At 45.5% G+C, this 17,677-nt stretch overlaps 1 protein-coding gene across 1 annotated transcript in view; it reads right to left on the bottom strand.

The window, feature by feature from the left end:
- The window catches only part of NPLOC4 (NPL4 homolog, ubiquitin recognition factor), a 52,752-nt gene that overhangs the window by 17,200 nt on the left and 17,875 nt on the right, over positions 1-17,677 (bottom strand). Inside the window, exons 5-12 of the mRNA XM_018063596.1 lie at positions 16,948-16,996; positions 16,140-16,234; positions 14,356-14,479; positions 13,299-13,478; positions 10,064-10,150; positions 8,061-8,132; positions 7,520-7,646; positions 3,634-3,794 (exon numbers count right to left, since the gene is read on the bottom strand). Of these exons, the coding sequence (XP_017919085.1) occupies positions 3,634-3,794; positions 7,520-7,646; positions 8,061-8,132; positions 10,064-10,150; positions 13,299-13,478; positions 14,356-14,479; positions 16,140-16,234; positions 16,948-16,996 (895 nt within the window). The remainder of the gene's footprint in view (positions 1-3,633; positions 3,795-7,519; positions 7,647-8,060; positions 8,133-10,063; positions 10,151-13,298; positions 13,479-14,355; positions 14,480-16,139; positions 16,235-16,947; positions 16,997-17,677) is intronic.

Raw genomic sequence — 17,677 nt, 5'->3', positions numbered from 1 at the left:
AATGTCAAAGGTATCGTTCGTGTCTGTGTGTGTGTCTGTGTGTGTGTGGGTGTGGGTGTGTGTGAGAGAGAGAGAATCACATCTGGGTGGAACCTGCAGGCTGGTCCGCAGGGCGGGGCTGCAACGGATTGGGGAAGAGTGAAGTTACAGTGAGTTGGACAGTGCGGTGCTGGTGCTGGTTGAGCAACACCGGTCAGGGGACAGAAGGGAGGACAAAGGTGAGGCCACGGTCACGGAGACGACTGCTAATGGAGAAGCACCACAGATCAACAGAGAAAGACAGTTTTCCCAATAAATGGTGTTCAGACAGAATACGGCTACAATAAATTAAGAGGAAAACTGGGCCCCTACCTTGGAACACACATTTGAAGCAATCCTAGGTGGGCTTAAAACTCAAAACCACCAACCTTAGAAAAGACAAGATAACAGATTTTATGATTCAAAATGCTAAACCATAGAAAGCTGACCACATGGAAATGTAAGCTTTGTGCTTCAGTGACACCACGGGAGAGAAGAGGCAGAGGTGTCACACTCCTGACATGGTCAGAGGCAGGGAGAAAAGAGACTGAACCACCCAGGGAGGAACAGGAAACAGATACAACCAGCACAGCACAGGAGACAGGACGGAGCAAACAAACGGAGGAACAGGAGCCTGGCCTCACTTATGATTAGGATGGCACAGTGATAGCTCAAGAAAATGCCCCATGGGTGTCCGAATGGTGAGCAGGACTCGGGCCCAAGGCTGTGGAGCACGGTGCCTCGCGCGGCATTCTGCTCACGGTGGACTCGGGCCAACACAATGGCCACACACAGGTAGGTCTCAGGCTGCTCCAGGGTAAGGGAACACGGCCTGGCTCAGAGGACACAAGAGCACAGTTCTGGGTCTACTGTGTGCAGCAACATGTAAAACTCACAGTACCTGGTTTAGGAAAACATACATAGGAGGTAAAACTGGAAGAAAAGCAAGGAAGTCACACTGCACCCCTTCTGGAAGCAGACAGGAAGACCCAGCAACTTCAGAGGCCACAGGAACGTTCTGGTTCTTAATTCTGGGGATTGGTATTTCTGCTTTTTTTAATTTCTTAAACATGTTTTTTAAATAATCTTTTATATCTACTCAGTATATAATTTTTAAAATTCTGGAAAAAAAAAGAGATGGCAGCCTGATGACCTTGTAGCAATGTGTCCACATACACAGTGCACCAGGCTTCACAGGTCTTTGCAGCTAACAGGGAACAGCTTTCCATGAAGACACCAGACCCCATCACTGTCCCCAGACCCCATCACTGCCCCCAGACTGGCAAGCTGTCCCCAAAAGGCTCAGGACCACAACTAGCAGGATCACCAGGTCTTAGGGTCTATAAGTGAGTCATCCTGCATTCCGAAACGTGCCATACAAACATATCTTGTAAGACAGGAACTTTTGGGGAGAAGATTAAACCTTCACAGTGGTCCCCAGCATGGTGTGATTTTGATGTGTGAATGTTTAATAATGGTTTAAAAGTATTTATTCAGAGTACCTGATGCACACAGAATTTGTGTACGGGCAAAATCTGTGTTATCAAGCCAGAAATTGTTACTGAACACCACAGGAGAGAAGAGACAACAGATTCTTAATCAAGACTCTTTAGAAATGTTTCAAGAATGACATGGAGAACCTTTTCGCAGAGCTCCTTATTGTTCCACTCTGAGGGGATGCCTGAGCGAGCTATCACAGGCCAGCCTCACTGTGTCTCTCCACTGCCACCAGCCGAAAGGAGGAGATACAGCATCAAGGCCTGCCTGCTCAGCGAGCATTTCCTGACAGGCTGCTACAGAGCAAAGACAGGCTGCTTGCTACCATACTGACCCAGTCTTCCTGGCACAATGACAGTCCCCGCCCCCACTACCCTCAGACCATGCAGAAGCTGAGATTCAGAAGTAGAAGGCAGACCTTCATTCCAAAGAGTTGAGGGGAAGACCAGGGGCAGGGACAAGACCGTCAGGCCCTTGCATTTTTCCTCTGCTCGTCACCCACTGCCACAGACGCCCACAGCAGGAAAGACCCAGCTTCAGACAGTCTCAGTCCCACTTCTAATCCCCGAGGAGGTGAAGCCTTTGTCACAATCATGCAGTGTCTAGCCTTCACGTCACCACCAGGATGAGGCCCTGGAGGCCCTCAGCTCTGGGTGCTCTCCTGGGTGTCTGACATGTCCCATAGGTAGTGGGGTGTGTCCTTGGCACTGAATGCTATTCAGCAATGAAAAGAATGAAGCACTGCAGACTGCAGGCATGGATGAACCATGAGACACTGTAAGTGGTGAAAAGTCAAGTCACAAAAGACCACACACTGTAGGATTCCATCAAGGAAACCAGAGAAAGCAAATCAGTGGTTGCCAGGTTTTGGGAGGACTGGGCTGTAACTGCTAAATGATGCAGGGCTTCTTTTTTGGGGACAAAACTGTTCTAAAATTAGACGGTGGTGATGGCTACGCAACCCTGCAAATATCCTAAGGGCCCCTGAGCTGGGCACTTCAAATCAGTGAACTGTGTGATGTGCAAACTGCATCTTGATAAAGCTATTTAAAAATACAGCCTTGTTGGAACAATAAAAACAAACAGAACAATGACTAGACACTGCTTAGTGTCTAGTCACTGCACACACTGATACAAAAAGAATGCTAAAAGAATCAAATCATTTTAAAGAAACTGGATCGTCACTCTCTCTGGGCTTTCACTGCTTGCCTATTTTCGGTTCCAGGCCCCTTCTGCCAGCAAGTCTTTGAGGCCTAAGTGCAGTAGGACCACAAGTAGAACTGTGAACCTAGAACTTGTTACGTGGTAAAAACGTCCCTCAGCAATGGAAACGAAGTACTTCTCAGACATACGGACGCAGCCCTGTACCACAAGAAATAAAGGCTCCTCCGGGAAGAGCAGTGCCGGATGGAAACTGGGGTCTGCCCAGGATGGGGGACAGGCACAGAGCCGGACTGTGACCACGAACAACTCCCTCGAGGCGGGTGGGAACCAGGTCACTAGCCTGCAAGGAAGCACCCAACGCTGACTATCCAAACCAGATCACAGCTTTCTTTCTTTTCTGGGAGGGGGGAGGGGTGTGGCACGCCATACAGCATGCAGGACCTCAGCTCCCAGACCAGGGATGGAACCCGTGTCCCCTGTAATGGAAGCCCAAAGTCTTAACCACTGGGCCGCCAGGGAAGTCCCCACAATTTTCAATAAAAGTCATTTTTATAGTTTTCACAGGAGACAGATTTAGAAATGGATGACTGGGTCTCCTCAGGAGAGTCTCACTTCTGCCAGGCAGCTCCAACCTTCACTCCTGCTGAGGCCCACAGGCACCAATTCTCCTTTTCAGAAACTGAAAGGGTCTGTGTTGCAATGGTCTCACTTGTTATGCACCCCAACTCCAGGGTGCAGCATCCCCACTTCTGCTTATAAGCCCTGACACCACACAATCCTGCACAGTTAACAAAAGCCCTGGAAAAGGTACAGATTCCTTATCCACAAGCTGGTCTCTAGATGACCATGGTGGACCCATGGCCAGAATGCACCAAAATTAGTAGCATCCAGGACAGGTCAGCGTCCACACTGCTCTCCATCCACCTCTCTCTTCTGGTACCATCGCATTTTTACCTTATAAAACACATCAGGCACGTACTGCTCGCTGCTGGACTCCTTGGCATAGCCGAGCTCAGGGGCATCCTTGCAGGGCAGCAGGCATTCATCTCGGACCAGCGCCATGCACTGATTGGACACCTGGTACCCTTCAAAGTGGACCTGGTTGTCGGGGCCACCTGCAAGAGAAAGACCTTCAGTGAGAATCCACTGGAGGATGTTCAAAACAAGTGTCACTCTTCATCTCGGATCTGCAGAACCAACTCCCGTGTATGTGTCTTGGGTAGAATCAAAAAAGTTCGACTGCAGCTTCACGAGAGCTGTGGGCACAAAGCTTTGAACATAGGCTGTGGAAATGCCACTGCAGCTCCTCAAACAGGCCCACCAGTGACATGCTCTCTCAGAACTGGAGGTATGACTGTTAAACCTTCTCTAACACCCGTCCAAAAGCACGCTTGGGCTCCTGGATTTTAGTAACACAGGGATATGAACAACAGCGCCCCATGTTCCAGCAAATTCCATTCTTGAGTGAATGCAGGGAGCCAGATGGGAGTGAATGGGAGAAGACAGAAACATTTCCTAGCAAATACAATGCTAGTTATCTGCACACTGCAGAGGGCAGTCCTGACCTCAGACACCTGGACAGCCGGCACATCTGCGAGGCAGGCGTGGACCCTGCCGCAGCACTTAGGAGGCCATACTCCCTGTGCCAAGCCCTGTCCTTCACTCTAACCTTTCTCAGGTCCTACTCCACAGAAACCTGCAGCAGGGTTACAGTTTGAGACGAGGGTAAAACCCATGGAGGAGGTCAGGCAGGACCAATCATTCGGCCATCTTCCTCCCCTCCAGAATCAGGGTCACACCCTGACAACTGCGATAGCTTTGGAGAATTAAAAAAAAAAAAAAAAAAAAAAAAAAGCTCTCAACATATCTAACTTAGTTTCTTTATAAAAGCAGAGTAAGGTACCGATCAAGGAACACCATCCATTGCCACCCCCGGGAAAGGGAGAGAAATTATGCATCTGAGCATCTCGCAGCACTACCAAGAAGGACAACTCAGCCCAGATCTGAGAGGACTCTAACTGCAGATCTTATTATAAGTGACTTACTACCTTACAGTTCTAAAACCTGTCAGTAAAGTGCCAATTTCAGATGCAAAAATTCCACAGACAATCTGTAATTTCCAAATTCTCAACAACAGGTATGACTCAATAACTGAAAGTACAGGCAGCTCCTGACTTGGAAACTATTTATAATTCTAAACAGGTACCAGTTCTTTGGGCTCATCAAATAATTCCCCATAAAAACAGTAATTAAAGGGGTTAGGTTACCATGGGAGCCCATGGAAGCCTAAAACAACAGTGCTCACAAGAAGCAGTTCTGAAAATCTGTGGAGGTGACTTTTGTTTTTCTTAACGAAGTGGGGCAGGGTGGGGCGGGAGCTGCTAGTTTTAGCAGGCTAGAGTCAAAGGTGCCGGATGTCCTGCTGTGTTCATGGGAGTCCCTCACGACACCTGGCCTTGAAATGTCCTGCGCACACTCCTGTAGGCAAAACCCGCATTTGTGGAGACCTGGGATTAGAATCAACTGCATTTTATACACAACCACAGCAATAAACACTCATAGCTTTAACAGCGTATCATCTATGAACAGGATACCGTATAAGCTGAGGAAGGGCCCTGCCTGGCTCAGAGTTCTATGGAGGGCTGCTGGCTGAATGTCTAGGAACCATGTCACTGATGCCTACACGGGGCCAGCCCACAAGGCTGGCAGCCCTCCACAGTGCTGTCCCCAAGCACTTGCTGGCTCATGGAGTGTACTGTTATTACACGTTCCTTCACTATTATTTTTCCTTAATGTTACAGTCATCCTACGACTCTGCTTTCTTTTTAGAATCAGGTGTGTAGGCTGGCATATTACCTATTAACTTTACTTTCTGGTAGTAAAGACGAGTCATAAATGTACTAAAAAGCAGGTATCAGGTCTAACAGGTTTGAGAACCACCGGCCTAAATGCCTAGACCCAGAATCTCAGCCTAAATGAAGCGAGTGGGGGTTTATGTGATGTAGGGAGTAGAAAGAGAATACTTTCCTCCCCTGTGTCAAACAGAAAGCTGGCTTGGCAAAATTCTGGTAATGTACAACCTGTCTCTTCTCTGTTCTCCCCCTTGGCTCCTGCTGCCCTGAGTGTTCTCATCACAATAGGTTCCCTGCCCCCATGAGGCCCTGGTAGGACTCTATGCTACAGAATTAGTGTTTTCACTAATCCCTGTCCAAACTCCCATCCACTTCCTTAAGCACTTGACCCCATTAATTCACGTTAATATGTGAATGATGCCGCCATAGCCTCTTGTGCCCCAAAGTACATTCATTTCAAAGAGAAGGTGCCTGTCACTCTAAATGGATCACAAATCAAATGGATCTTAAAACTTCAGACAGCATGAAAGATGTCTTCCTTCATGATTCCCATGGCAGTAGTAACAGGCTCAACTGGGATTAATAGGGGATATAGTTACTTATGGAAAAGGAAATGGCAACCCACTCAAGTATTCTTGCCTGGAAAATTCCATGGCTAGAGGAGCCTGCCAGGCTACAGTCCATGGGGTCATAAAGAGTTGGACACGACTGAGCACATATTTATTTATATGCTTTAGGATGTTTGTAAACTGGGTTTTTAAACTAGAAGAAGTGTGATAGCCATGAACAAACTGGATTATCACCTCTGTGATGGAAGAACTCAAGGCTTCACAGGATCAAGGTTAGTGTTTAATAAACTGACCAAAGAGACTGTTTTTAAGAGTTGGTTTTCCAAGTTTCAAATTCCTACTCCTTTTGAACGATATGGTCTTATACTTGGCTTTTTTCTAGGACAGCATCTCAAGTGTATTTTAGATTTGGTGGCACTTTTTTACAGGCCATAATCTTTTATTACTATGTATTCATGACATATGGGCTTCCCTTGTGGTTCACCTGGTAAAGATTCTGCCCGCAATGCGGGAGACCTGGATTCGATCCCAGGGTTGGGAAGATCCCCTGGAGAAGGAAAAGCTACCCACTCCAGTATTCTGGCCTAGAGGATTCCATGGACTGTATAGTCCGTGGGGTCACAAAGAGCTGCACATGACCGAGCGACTTTCATGACATATATGTAACATGTAATTCAACAGACACAATATTACAAACACATTCATCACTCCCAATAAAAGCTTTATGGAAAAGATTTCTTAAACTGACACTTCCACTCATAAACAAGTAACAGAAACAGTAAATTCCTTTTCTCTTACTTAACCAGAGCCATCCTTCGTTACTAGAAAGGGGCAAAGGCAGCCTAGAACTCCGATCTAGAACCAAGTGAACCCGGACTAAGGCTAAGACAGTGGACCAGAGGCCACGATTCTAGTATTAACAGTTTGGGGCGACGGTGAGTTCAGGATTTCTGCCACAAACCAGAAAGAAGAATTTCATGTCTCACAGGCCCATTAAGAAAATCTATTGTAACTACATTAACAATGCAGGGCTTTTCTGGTTGCTCACTAGTAAAGAATCCACCTTTCAACGCAGGAGACCCAAGTCTGATCCCTGGGTTGGGAAGATCCTCTGGAGAAGGAAATGGCAACCCACTCCAGTACTCTTGCCTGAGAAAACCCCATGGCAGAGGAGCCTGGCGGGGTCACAGGCCACAGGGTTGCAGAGAGTCAGACATGATTCGGTGACTTAACCAACAACTGGGCAGCAGAGCAGGCTAAACACAGACTTGACATGATTTAATCCTTTCTTTCCTGTATCCATTCAGGCCTGGTGCCAGGGTGAGGCAAAAAAAAAGTGCCTAAAAAAGAATGCAAAGAGGAACAAAACCTATTGACAGGGTAGCAATGGTTATAATATAACTCTGCCTCCATTTATACCTGTAGCCACTGCAGTAACAAACTTGGATCCAAAATGTCCATCTGGAGATAGTCGACATATGTTGGGATGCTTATTTTGGAAGTCTCCTGCAGTGATACATTCTTCTGAACTCAGGAAATAGGTGTCCTAAGAAAAGAGAACCAGCATATCAAGTTCTAGGAGCATCATGTCAAAATATGCTTCTATTTCTTCTTTAGAAAATAGTAAGAACTGAACTATGACACGTCACAAACGACGGTGAAACAAGCACCTACACTTCCTGTTACCAACCCGTCACAGAAAACCACTTGTAACCAGTAAGGCCAGAAGCACAGGGCAATTCACCTCATGGGCTGACCTATGAAAGGCAGAGCTTTATAAAGGTAAGGAGGGTTTTGATTTCCAACACAGAATGAACAGACTCAGCCTTAATTTACCAAGAACAATGTGTTGAAAATAATGTGTTCTAAAAACGTAAGCTGTGCGGGGATACCCAAGAGTGCAGCCCACAGCTGGTCTGTAACAAGGTCCCGCCAAGCAAACATCCCCACCCCACCTCACCTTATTTCGACTGTATCGAACTGTACCCTTCCGAGTATCTTCTGAGACAAGGTCTGTAAATATCCAGCCAACCTGCATAAGAGAGAAAAGTACCTTCTGAGTCTCTCCCTGAAGCAGATGACAAATGCCTTCTAGCCTCTGCCCAGAGAGGAGACTCCTGGGAGTCAGTCCTTTCTTTCTAGGTGAGTCAGCTCCTCAGCTAAGCCACTGTCCAAACCAGGGTTCTCAAGCAGTACTCAGCTGACACTAGTTGTCCTCCCCCTGATGCTGCCGGGTGGAGACGAGAGCAAAGGAGCGAAGCTCATTTATGTGTTAGAAACTAAGACTCAGCGCCATCTCTGGGCCCAGCACTGTACTAGGTGCAGGGGCCTCCGGCCTGGACAAAACTAACAGAGTATCAGTGAAAAGGGGATTGGAGAAACAACAAGCAAGCAAATACAGACAGTGCCTCTCCAGATGCTAGGGCTTTCTCCAGACAGGAGAACATACTCCCTAGAGAATGCACTTAAAATAAAAGAAAACACACGACAGAGACTTCACCCAGCTGCTTCTCTGAGCGCCAGTGCAGGGCTGAAGGAAGCATCTGAAGGTACAGGGATCTGAAACACCAATCCCAGACCTCGGCATAGTCAGGCTTCCTGGCACGTCCTGCTACAGCAACAGTGCCTGTCCATGTGCTCTGTGAACCCTGGCCGTCTTGTGCCCATGAATCTCACAGCTGGTTACCCTTCCTGAACCAGAACCTGGCTGGGAGGTCGAAGAGCGGCAATGGAATCCAGATACACACCCATTTCAGTCCTTCAAAGAAGTGACCTGGTGTCTGTGACCCTCTCCAGTACAACCCTGACATGAAACTCTTCAACTCCATCTCCTGCAGACATGACCAGCCAAATCAAGAGACTTTCGTTTTCTTTAAAAATGTCCAAATGAACAAAACTCCCAAGGAGGATGGCAATGGAGAAAATGAGACTTAAAGGATAAATGTAATTTAACCATTAAACAAAACAGAATCAAAATCAAGCTGAGATAAGGGCTAAGGAATTAGTGTTTGGAGAAAGGCATTTAAGTAATTTCAAGACCTTCTACTCTACCACGAACCAAACATTTATAACAAAAATGGGTTTAAAATAAAAACATTGATTTCTCTTTTCAACATGAGAAACTTTCAGAATTTAAACCAAAATATGCCCCTAAATCATGATACTGACTCCTTGTTAGAAACAACAGTTTTTTTCTTAAAATGAAGTAGTAACTTTGCTCCATAGCATTCCTGGGTTAAAAGGCACATTTCCAGTCTTCCCCCATTTATCTGTACAGTCTATTTCTCTCTGTCTAAACTGATTAGGAAACAAAGGATAAAACTTACGTAGCTATTAATAGTGAATTTTTAAGATGTGTTCAAATTCACATTTCAACATTATCTATAAAAAGTCATCTTTATAGTTCCTAGGAACTCTACCAAAGATGTGAGATAAACTAGATGAACAGATTCAAAAAGAAAACCCTCTGTCTTCTAACTGCCCAGAAAACTAGCAAGGCTTATATGCTCAGATGCCTCAATTACAAACAGGAGGTTCACTGAGGACTGAAGAGGAACCACCAGAATCTCCAAGTGCAGGGGAGAGAAAATGATCGGTGCAGACAGACACATGAAGGGAGAGCTCACACCCAGAAGGATGTGCCTTAGCAGGCAGGTGGGACACAGAGCCTGGTGTCAGGTCCCCTGCAGCAGAAGTAGGGGTCTTGCTCCTGCTGCTTTTCCTGGCCCACTTTGAGGCAATCCGCAAGAAGTATGTCTGGTGGATTTACATATAATAGTCCCTACATTGGCATCCTTTTCTAGGCACCCAATAAATACAAGCGAGGCTTCAAAATGTGCAGGGCCTGCATCTGACCTTGAGCAGCTGGGGGTTCAGTCCCGGATCAGGCCTGGCTACGCGACACACCTAGATGTCCCCAACACAGAGCCCAGGTCCTCCCTCAAGGAAAAACAGTCTCAGTACCTTCCTCAGGCCAAGTTTGGCAGCAATTTCATCAACCACCTCGGCCTTTGGGTCTTCAAGAAGCTCCAAGCTATTCTGTGTACCAATCTGTGAGGGTATTAAAGAGAAGGCGGATTTAGAGGAGGAGTTCAGAAGAGCAGCAAGCAGCTCTGCTCCATTTCTGGTTGGTTGTCACAAAGGAGCACCAATCTCCCTTGCCAAACAGGAGATTTTCAACAGCAAAAAAAGCTCAATCAGATCCACAAGCCAAGCCCTCCAGGCTCTTTCCTTCCAGGGCTCAGCTTTGCTTTTAATCAAGATTCAGAGAACATGGAAGAGGCAATATTCAGGCTGGTTCACGTTAGCAGCTCCACATGAAACGTGTGGTTGTTCAGGACTAGAGAAGACTCTCTACACCTTAAGGTTCCTTGGTTTGGAATAGAAGTTAGTTTCAAAACTCCCTTGGATAAATAGTTTAACTCCAAGTAAACTTGGCTAGATTAGGCAAGGTTAGAGTTACAAAGTAACATTCATTCCCAGAAAAAACAGCTTTGGAAAACCTGCATACAACTTCTACAGGGACAGTGCTTAGCAACCTGCATACAACTTCTACAGGGACAGTGCTTAGCTTCATGGGCAATGCAGAATAAGAGAGCACAGAAGATAAACACACTCTAAGCCAACAAAAGGGCACCTGAAGTGGGTATCCTGTTGACTCAGCTTGGGGCAGTGGGGGGCTTCGGCTGGCTCACATGCAACCTACACTGGCCACAGGACTCCACTTCTCGCAGCAGACAAAGCATGCTGAAATCTTTAATCTGCACCAAAATGCAGCTCATAGGTTAAGCATCATACTGAGCAGAAGACACAGCTATGAAACAGGAAAGTGAAGGTAATTCCAAATTGAGTTATGCTAATTGGGTATATCCTTGTAAATTAGTCAAATCCTGGCAAAATAACAAAAGAACTTTATGTTGCTGGGTATGACCCATATGGAGATGATTACTACATCCAGAGCACAGCTCAAAGTACAAACTCAGAACAAACCTAAAGATTTTTGTTTCATGACATGTGGCATCATGAGCTTCAACTTCTAATGAGCTGGAGGTTATTAGAGGTCACATGTTTCAACTTCCAGGATCCCCAATTTGGGAGCTCTGATGATGCTGAGTAGTTTCGACGCCAAAGGCTTCTGATTCCATTTTTTGTTCAATCATACTCTAAAAAGAACTGTTAAAATACTTCATGAAAGGACCCTCCTCAAAACTGAACTGGAACATCATAAAGGACCCTCCTCAAAGCTGAACTGGAACATCCTGTGCTTCCAAAAGCAGGTCCTGCTTACAGAGCACATTCAGCACCTGAAGGGTTGGACAAGCAGGGTCTCCTGGGTGAGCACCTACTGCCATCTTCCATCTCCTTACAAGTGAACCATCACAGAAGGCCTGGTCCGACAGTTCCTCTGTGGCTCTCAAAAAGTAACAAGAATGTCAAGGGGGTAGACGACACACAATCTGTGTAAATATACCCAGGGAAGAACTGATATCTCTACAGGAGCTACACACCTGCACAGGCCACAAGGCCTGCAGTTCCAGACCCTGGTTTATTATAAAAAAAATGAACCAGTCATGGCAAGATCTCCAGAACACAGCACAAGGCTAGAGAAGGCTCTCTACACCTTAAGGTTCCTTTGTTTGGAATAGAAGTTAGTTTCAAAACTCCCTTGGATAAATAGTTTAACTCCAAGTAAACTTGGCTAGATTAGGCAAGGTTAGAGTTACAAAGTAACATTCATTCCCAGAAAAAACAGCCTTGGAAAACCTGTACACAACTTCTACAGGGACAGTGCTTAGCTTCACGGGCAAGGCAGAATAAGAGAGCACAGAAGATAAACACGTTCTAAGCCAAAAAAAGGGCACCTGAGGTGGGTATCCTGTTGACTGGTAAGGAGCCATGACTGGTTCACTTTTTTTTTAATAAACCAGGGTCTGGAACTGCAGGCCTTGTGGCCTGTGCAGGTGTGTGGCTCCTGCAGAGATACCAGGAGTATCTCTACACATGTGTATGGCATGATGCCCACCAGAGAGAAAGGAGAAGACAGTAGTATCTATGTACCCACTTATACTAAAAAAAAAAATCAAACTTTACAGATCTAAGCCAAAAATTGTTTAAAGTGAGGGATACCTGTAGGGGAGGGAGGAAATCAGATGAAAGGGAAGACGCTGTTTGTAGATCTCACTTTGCAAACATGCAAATTTCTTTTCCAACATTTTTTAAAATAAAAAATTTCAGGCATACAACAAAGTTTAAAGAATCAGTAGTGAACACCTATATACCCACCACCTAATTCAGCCTATCTTTACTATGTTCCATTTGTTCCTCTGTTCATGCCTCAACGCACTGCATTTTTGTGTTTTTGCATCACAGTAACCTGCAGGAATAAGACCCTCTCCTAACAATCTCAACACATCATAAACCAGGATGCAATACAGTTCCAGTCTTCACTTTTGTAATAAACTTATTATAGATAATAAAACAATATATTACATATACATATCACACAACCATATAGAAGTTTTACATAATTGTACAATAAATTTAAATACATATATATATATAACCAAAATGAAATGAACATAAATGTTGGTTATAAGCTGTTGGTGACATAATCATACAGAGAAGATCTTCCAGGCAACTTTAAACACAGAAAACAACTGCTGGTCCCTAGTGGGATATACCCTAGGGGACCCTACCCTTCCACCTAAACAATTCTAAACTGTTTTCAGTCCTACACCAGTGGTAATCTTGATACTGTTAGTAAGTTACATGTGTGGCATAAGATAAAGAACTAGAGTAATTTTGTGACTCTAATTTCTTAATTCCTAGGATAGGTGATTGTAGGCATGAGCAGAGGAGACAGGGAATCAGAAGAGAGCAACTGTGTGACACTTTTGGGGGAACTGACAAAAGTGGAATAAGATGGCAGATTAGATCTGTATCAAAGCTCAACTTACTTAAATTGCTCAATGCGCTTGTTATATAAGAACGTGTCCTTATTCTTTGGAAACATACACTGAAATATTTACGGGCTATGCTCTTACTCTCCAAATGTTTTTTTTGAGTGTGTCTGAGTGTCTACAGACTGTGGCAAATGATGCAATAAGAAAAGCAACAAGCAATCTGAAAAAGGCATCCCATAGAGCCGTCAAAATAAAGCAACAGAGACCCACAGACTGTAAATCCTGTTCACGTCTACCTGAGGAGGCTCATAAATTGCAGCTACTTCAGCCCTGATACCAAGAGGAATGTCTTTGTGCTCCGTGTACCGTCCATACAAGTACCCGAAGTGCTGGTTCCCCGTCTTCCTCCAGAAGTCAAGGAAGCGGTCAGCAACTGTATGATTCTCAAACATGATGTTGTCCACATGTCTGTATTTCTGTAGAGTTAACAACAATAGGTTAAATTCAAACACTCGATAAAAAATAATTCTTTTAGCACAAACCGTTCATAAGTATCTTTTACCTAGCTTTTTAAACACACAGACTTTAAAAATGTGCTCTGCCCTTAAGACTACTTCAGATTTTAGCAGGTAGAAGGGGTAATGGTGGGATTCCTCAATAAATTAATTCAAATTTATCTCACTGGGGGACATCCCTAGCAGTCCAGTGGTTAAGACTCTGCACTTCCACTGCAGGGGGGAAGTGTTTGATCCCACATGGGATTTCACCTAAAATCCAGGTTTTCACATTTTCTAAATCAAAAAAAGTTTTCAAAAAGAAATTAAGACAGAAAGAAAGAAAAAAAGAACTAGAGTGATGGATGGAAGGAAGGAAAGAAAAGGAGAAAGGTTCTCAGACAGTCCAGGAGATTATGGAATTCTAAGCAGCTAAACACAGGCTGGTAGTGGCAAGGGAAAGATGAGGTGAGCTATTCTTAGAGGGCTGGATGATAGGAGTGGAAAAAGCCAGAATAACTACACAAAATTTTCCCTGAGTTCCTTCTTGAGCCAAGGCTCCTTCCTGAGCCCAGTTCCCTCCTTAACCTGGCTTGGAAAGATGTCCTGAGCTAGTCCCAGGACAGTTCTGTTCATAGTTGAGCCATAGCCAACTTCCAGAACCACAGTTTCTTAAAAGGCAAAGTCACAACCACTGAGCATTTTAAACAATCACCAAGAAAATTTTGCCTCCACACAAGCCAACAAGACAGAAAACTGAAGGCTACCCTCTTTGCTTGAAGGAGCTAGAGATCTTTCCTCAGCCATGAACACAAATATACTGCTTTCTGCATCCAGATGGACACAGACAACATCTCACCTGTCTGTTCAACGTGATGGCACTTGGCTGGCACTTAGTACAGATGCCGTTAGGCCATGGAAGGTGTCCCTCACACCCTGATTTAATCTTGCAACTGATGTTCTCCAGGGCAACAAATTTCCCCCTGAACAAGAAAATGCAACTTAATTAAACATTACAATGGTAAAAAGTTTAGCAGGAGGCTGGAAATAAAATGTAAGATACCTTACACTTCCTGAATAGAGTTCTTAGGAGCCAAGCACGTGGCAGCAACAGCAGGGAAAATGTGCTAAAATTTATTCTAATGGAATTCTAGCTTCTGTCCGGTACACTTAAGACTGTACAGGATTCAGAACTATTTCTGACAAAAACAGTTTGTTTTCACTATCACTAACATTTATGAAGACTTTCAAGAGTACTGCTGAATATCTAGATTTAACCTATGCCTCTGAGAGAAAATGAAACTCTTTTTAAATTTCATCGACTTAACAGAAATATTTACGTAATGAGTCTAATACTTAAGATTTCTGTACAGAATTCTTATCCATAGAAAAAATGTGATTAGGATACAAAATGCTTTTGGTCAGTGAGGAAGTCCTGGGCCCCACTGTGGACTTGGGGTGAGCTTGCACGAGTGCCTGCAACCTCCGTCGCTTTCCTGTTCACAAACAGCCCAGTGATCAGCACTGTCCCCACAAGCCAGTGGCATCACAAAAATGATGGCACTTGGAAGCAAGGGTTACCACCAAGGTTACGTGTTAATGACAGCGATGAGCGAGCCCTTGACCTATACTGACAAAAGGCCAGCAGACCTCAGCACACTCGTGCTCTGGTCCAGATAGCCTCAGAGCTTACCCCACGGACAAAGCAAGAATAGGCTTCTGGTAGATTTTTTTTCCCCTGGCCTAAGTTTTTTTTTAAGTCATTTCAGGATGTCAGCAGGCTGTCAGAGAAAAACTACAAGCAGGCGAACATGACATTCTTCATGAAATGTTGCTGACTTGGGTTCAACCACCGTCTCCTCTCGATGCACAGACAGGAATCATAAAATCCTGGTAAGAAGTCCGTTCCTTTTTGGTGAGGTGAACACATCAGCAGGATGGGGCTGCATGACTTGATGTAATTCAGAAGAAATCAAAGTGCTCTCAGCTTGCCACTGTCACAGCTGCTCTCTAAGAGCCAGCCGTCCCCACTGCCCGCCTGCACCCCCACTGCCCGCCTGGCCGAGCCTGCAGACAGCAATGCTGAGGCACCAGAGGCCAAGCCAGGGATAACACCCTACCTCGGCCTTACTATGGCTGTGAAGTTGAGCTGCTAATGAGGCAGGCTCCAGGGCAAAAGGCTGACAGGGGCTATGAAACAGGGGAGCCAAGAGGATTGAGGGGAGGTGGTTCAGATTTTCCAAAAAGCAGAGGGAAGGTGGGCTCAGACTCCACAGACACAGGACTGGCCACTGTCATGCCTCATCTCATCCATTTTCGCAAACAACTAGCTGCCAGAACATGGCATACCCGAGAGAAGGTTGCCAAGGTACCCCCAGGCCTTCACAGCAGCCACCGCCAGCTGGGCCTCTGCCCATGCACTGGGCACTGCGACTACAGCAGGTACCAGAGTCTCCACCCACCTGTTTCCTCTTCTAGAATCAGAATAAGATTCACAAATTTAAACAATGCATGCCCAGACTCTTATCTTTACTTTTCTCACTCATATGCCAAAGGGCTTTAAGCAACGTGTGCAAGTGACAGAAAATTAACTTCTGTGCCCCAAAGCCACTCGGGTGCCACCCCCACATTCAAGCTGCTTACTTGTCAGCCCCTCCAGTCAGCTTCCGGATGTAGGCGTGGAAGGACATGTGCTTCACGGGAGGCTCCAGGTGGTTTAGGTAGTCCTCATCAAACGGCTGCCAAAACACACCGTCAACAGAGTTACGCACCTGCGACCAGGGTCACAGCCACAGCCTCCACCTGCCAAGCCCTGAGGCAGGTGGGCAGTAAGGGAGAACTGGTGCTGGGTCCTCACTATTGTTCTAGGTCAGAACCAAGTTTTCTGTGTACCAGTTATCTTTAAAAGATTAAAATTAATCTCTATTAAATATGAAATGATGTAAGTCAAGTAAGTATCAAGTAAATTTTGGAAAAAAAAAAAAAAAAAGGCCACAAGATGAAGCAAGAGGAGCCTCATGAAGAAAATCAGGTTGGCCTTCCTGCCGTAAATTCAGTGTTAACCAGTCACAAGTCAGCATTATTACGGTAACTCTCAATCTCACCAGGACAAACCAGTAGAGACGTGAGATTCAGGGCAAAGTAAATCAAAACGATGATGGAACACAAAAACCGCCAGGCCCAGCTTTGTGTCAGGTTTTAAAAGGACTGTCCAGGGAAGCCAGTGTAAATGCTGCCACTTTATCACAGCAATACCCTGTTCCAGCTGTTCATAATCCACCCAGAAGGTCACTCCCATAAATAAAGGCTCATCCTCTCAGTGCAGCCTGCACTAGGGGGAATACGAGGCCCAGGGCAATAAATAGATAAGTTCTTTGAACCACTCCAACCCAGCCCAGGGACTCAGAGGTATAGAGACAGCCCTGGGAACTCCCTCTGCATGGACTCTCACCTCGAGAGGAACGCAGTGCACGCACTTCCCCAGAGGCCCGTGCCGGCACCTAGAGCACAGGGAAGAGAAACGCACAGCATCAGCACGTGCTCTTCCGCCTCCCTGCATGCTGATACTCACAATGCACCTCATACCTAATGAAATGCTGCCCCACCCACGTGAAATTATCTGAAATGGTACATGGTGAAGAGCTTCTAACAGTTTAATATTTTGGTGTGTATTAAAACTATTGACCTGTGCATCAAACCTGTGATTCCATGGATATTAACTGCTTAAAATGACACAAACTAAGAAGAAAAGTGAATGAAGTTAAAGTCAATTTAAATAAAAATGTTAGGTAAAGACTAAGAAAGTTGGTATGTGGATGTGGCAAAAACCCTGAAAATGGTACATAAATAGCTCAAGTGTGGAAAACACCCACTCTGCATGCACATTTTGGAAAAAAGGATGAAAGGATCACTTGGCTCTGTGGGTTTCAGTCTGCACAGAGTAGGACAGTGGGGGTGTGGGAGGTGGCAAGGCTGCTGATGGGTGCAGTCACAGCACTGTCCACACGGGGCAAGCTCTCAGGTGCACCTCGCTCTGTATTTCAAAGCAAAAACCGCCTGGACCTCCCAACAGGCAGGCTCTTCCAGGTAATGCACACGGAGGCACATGAACTCTGAAAAAGATTCCAACGAGGCCTCACAAACACTGATCAGGGTGGGAGCAACCCTGGGTCCCTGGGAGG

The sequence above is a fragment of the Capra hircus genome, chromosome 19 (assembly GCF_001704415.2).
Source record: "Capra hircus breed San Clemente chromosome 19, ASM170441v1, whole genome shotgun sequence".
Classification (NCBI taxonomy): domain Eukaryota; kingdom Metazoa; phylum Chordata; class Mammalia; order Artiodactyla; family Bovidae; genus Capra; species Capra hircus.
The sequence above is the reverse complement of the archived record's forward strand: the minus strand, read 5'-3'. Positions and strand labels throughout refer to the sequence as shown.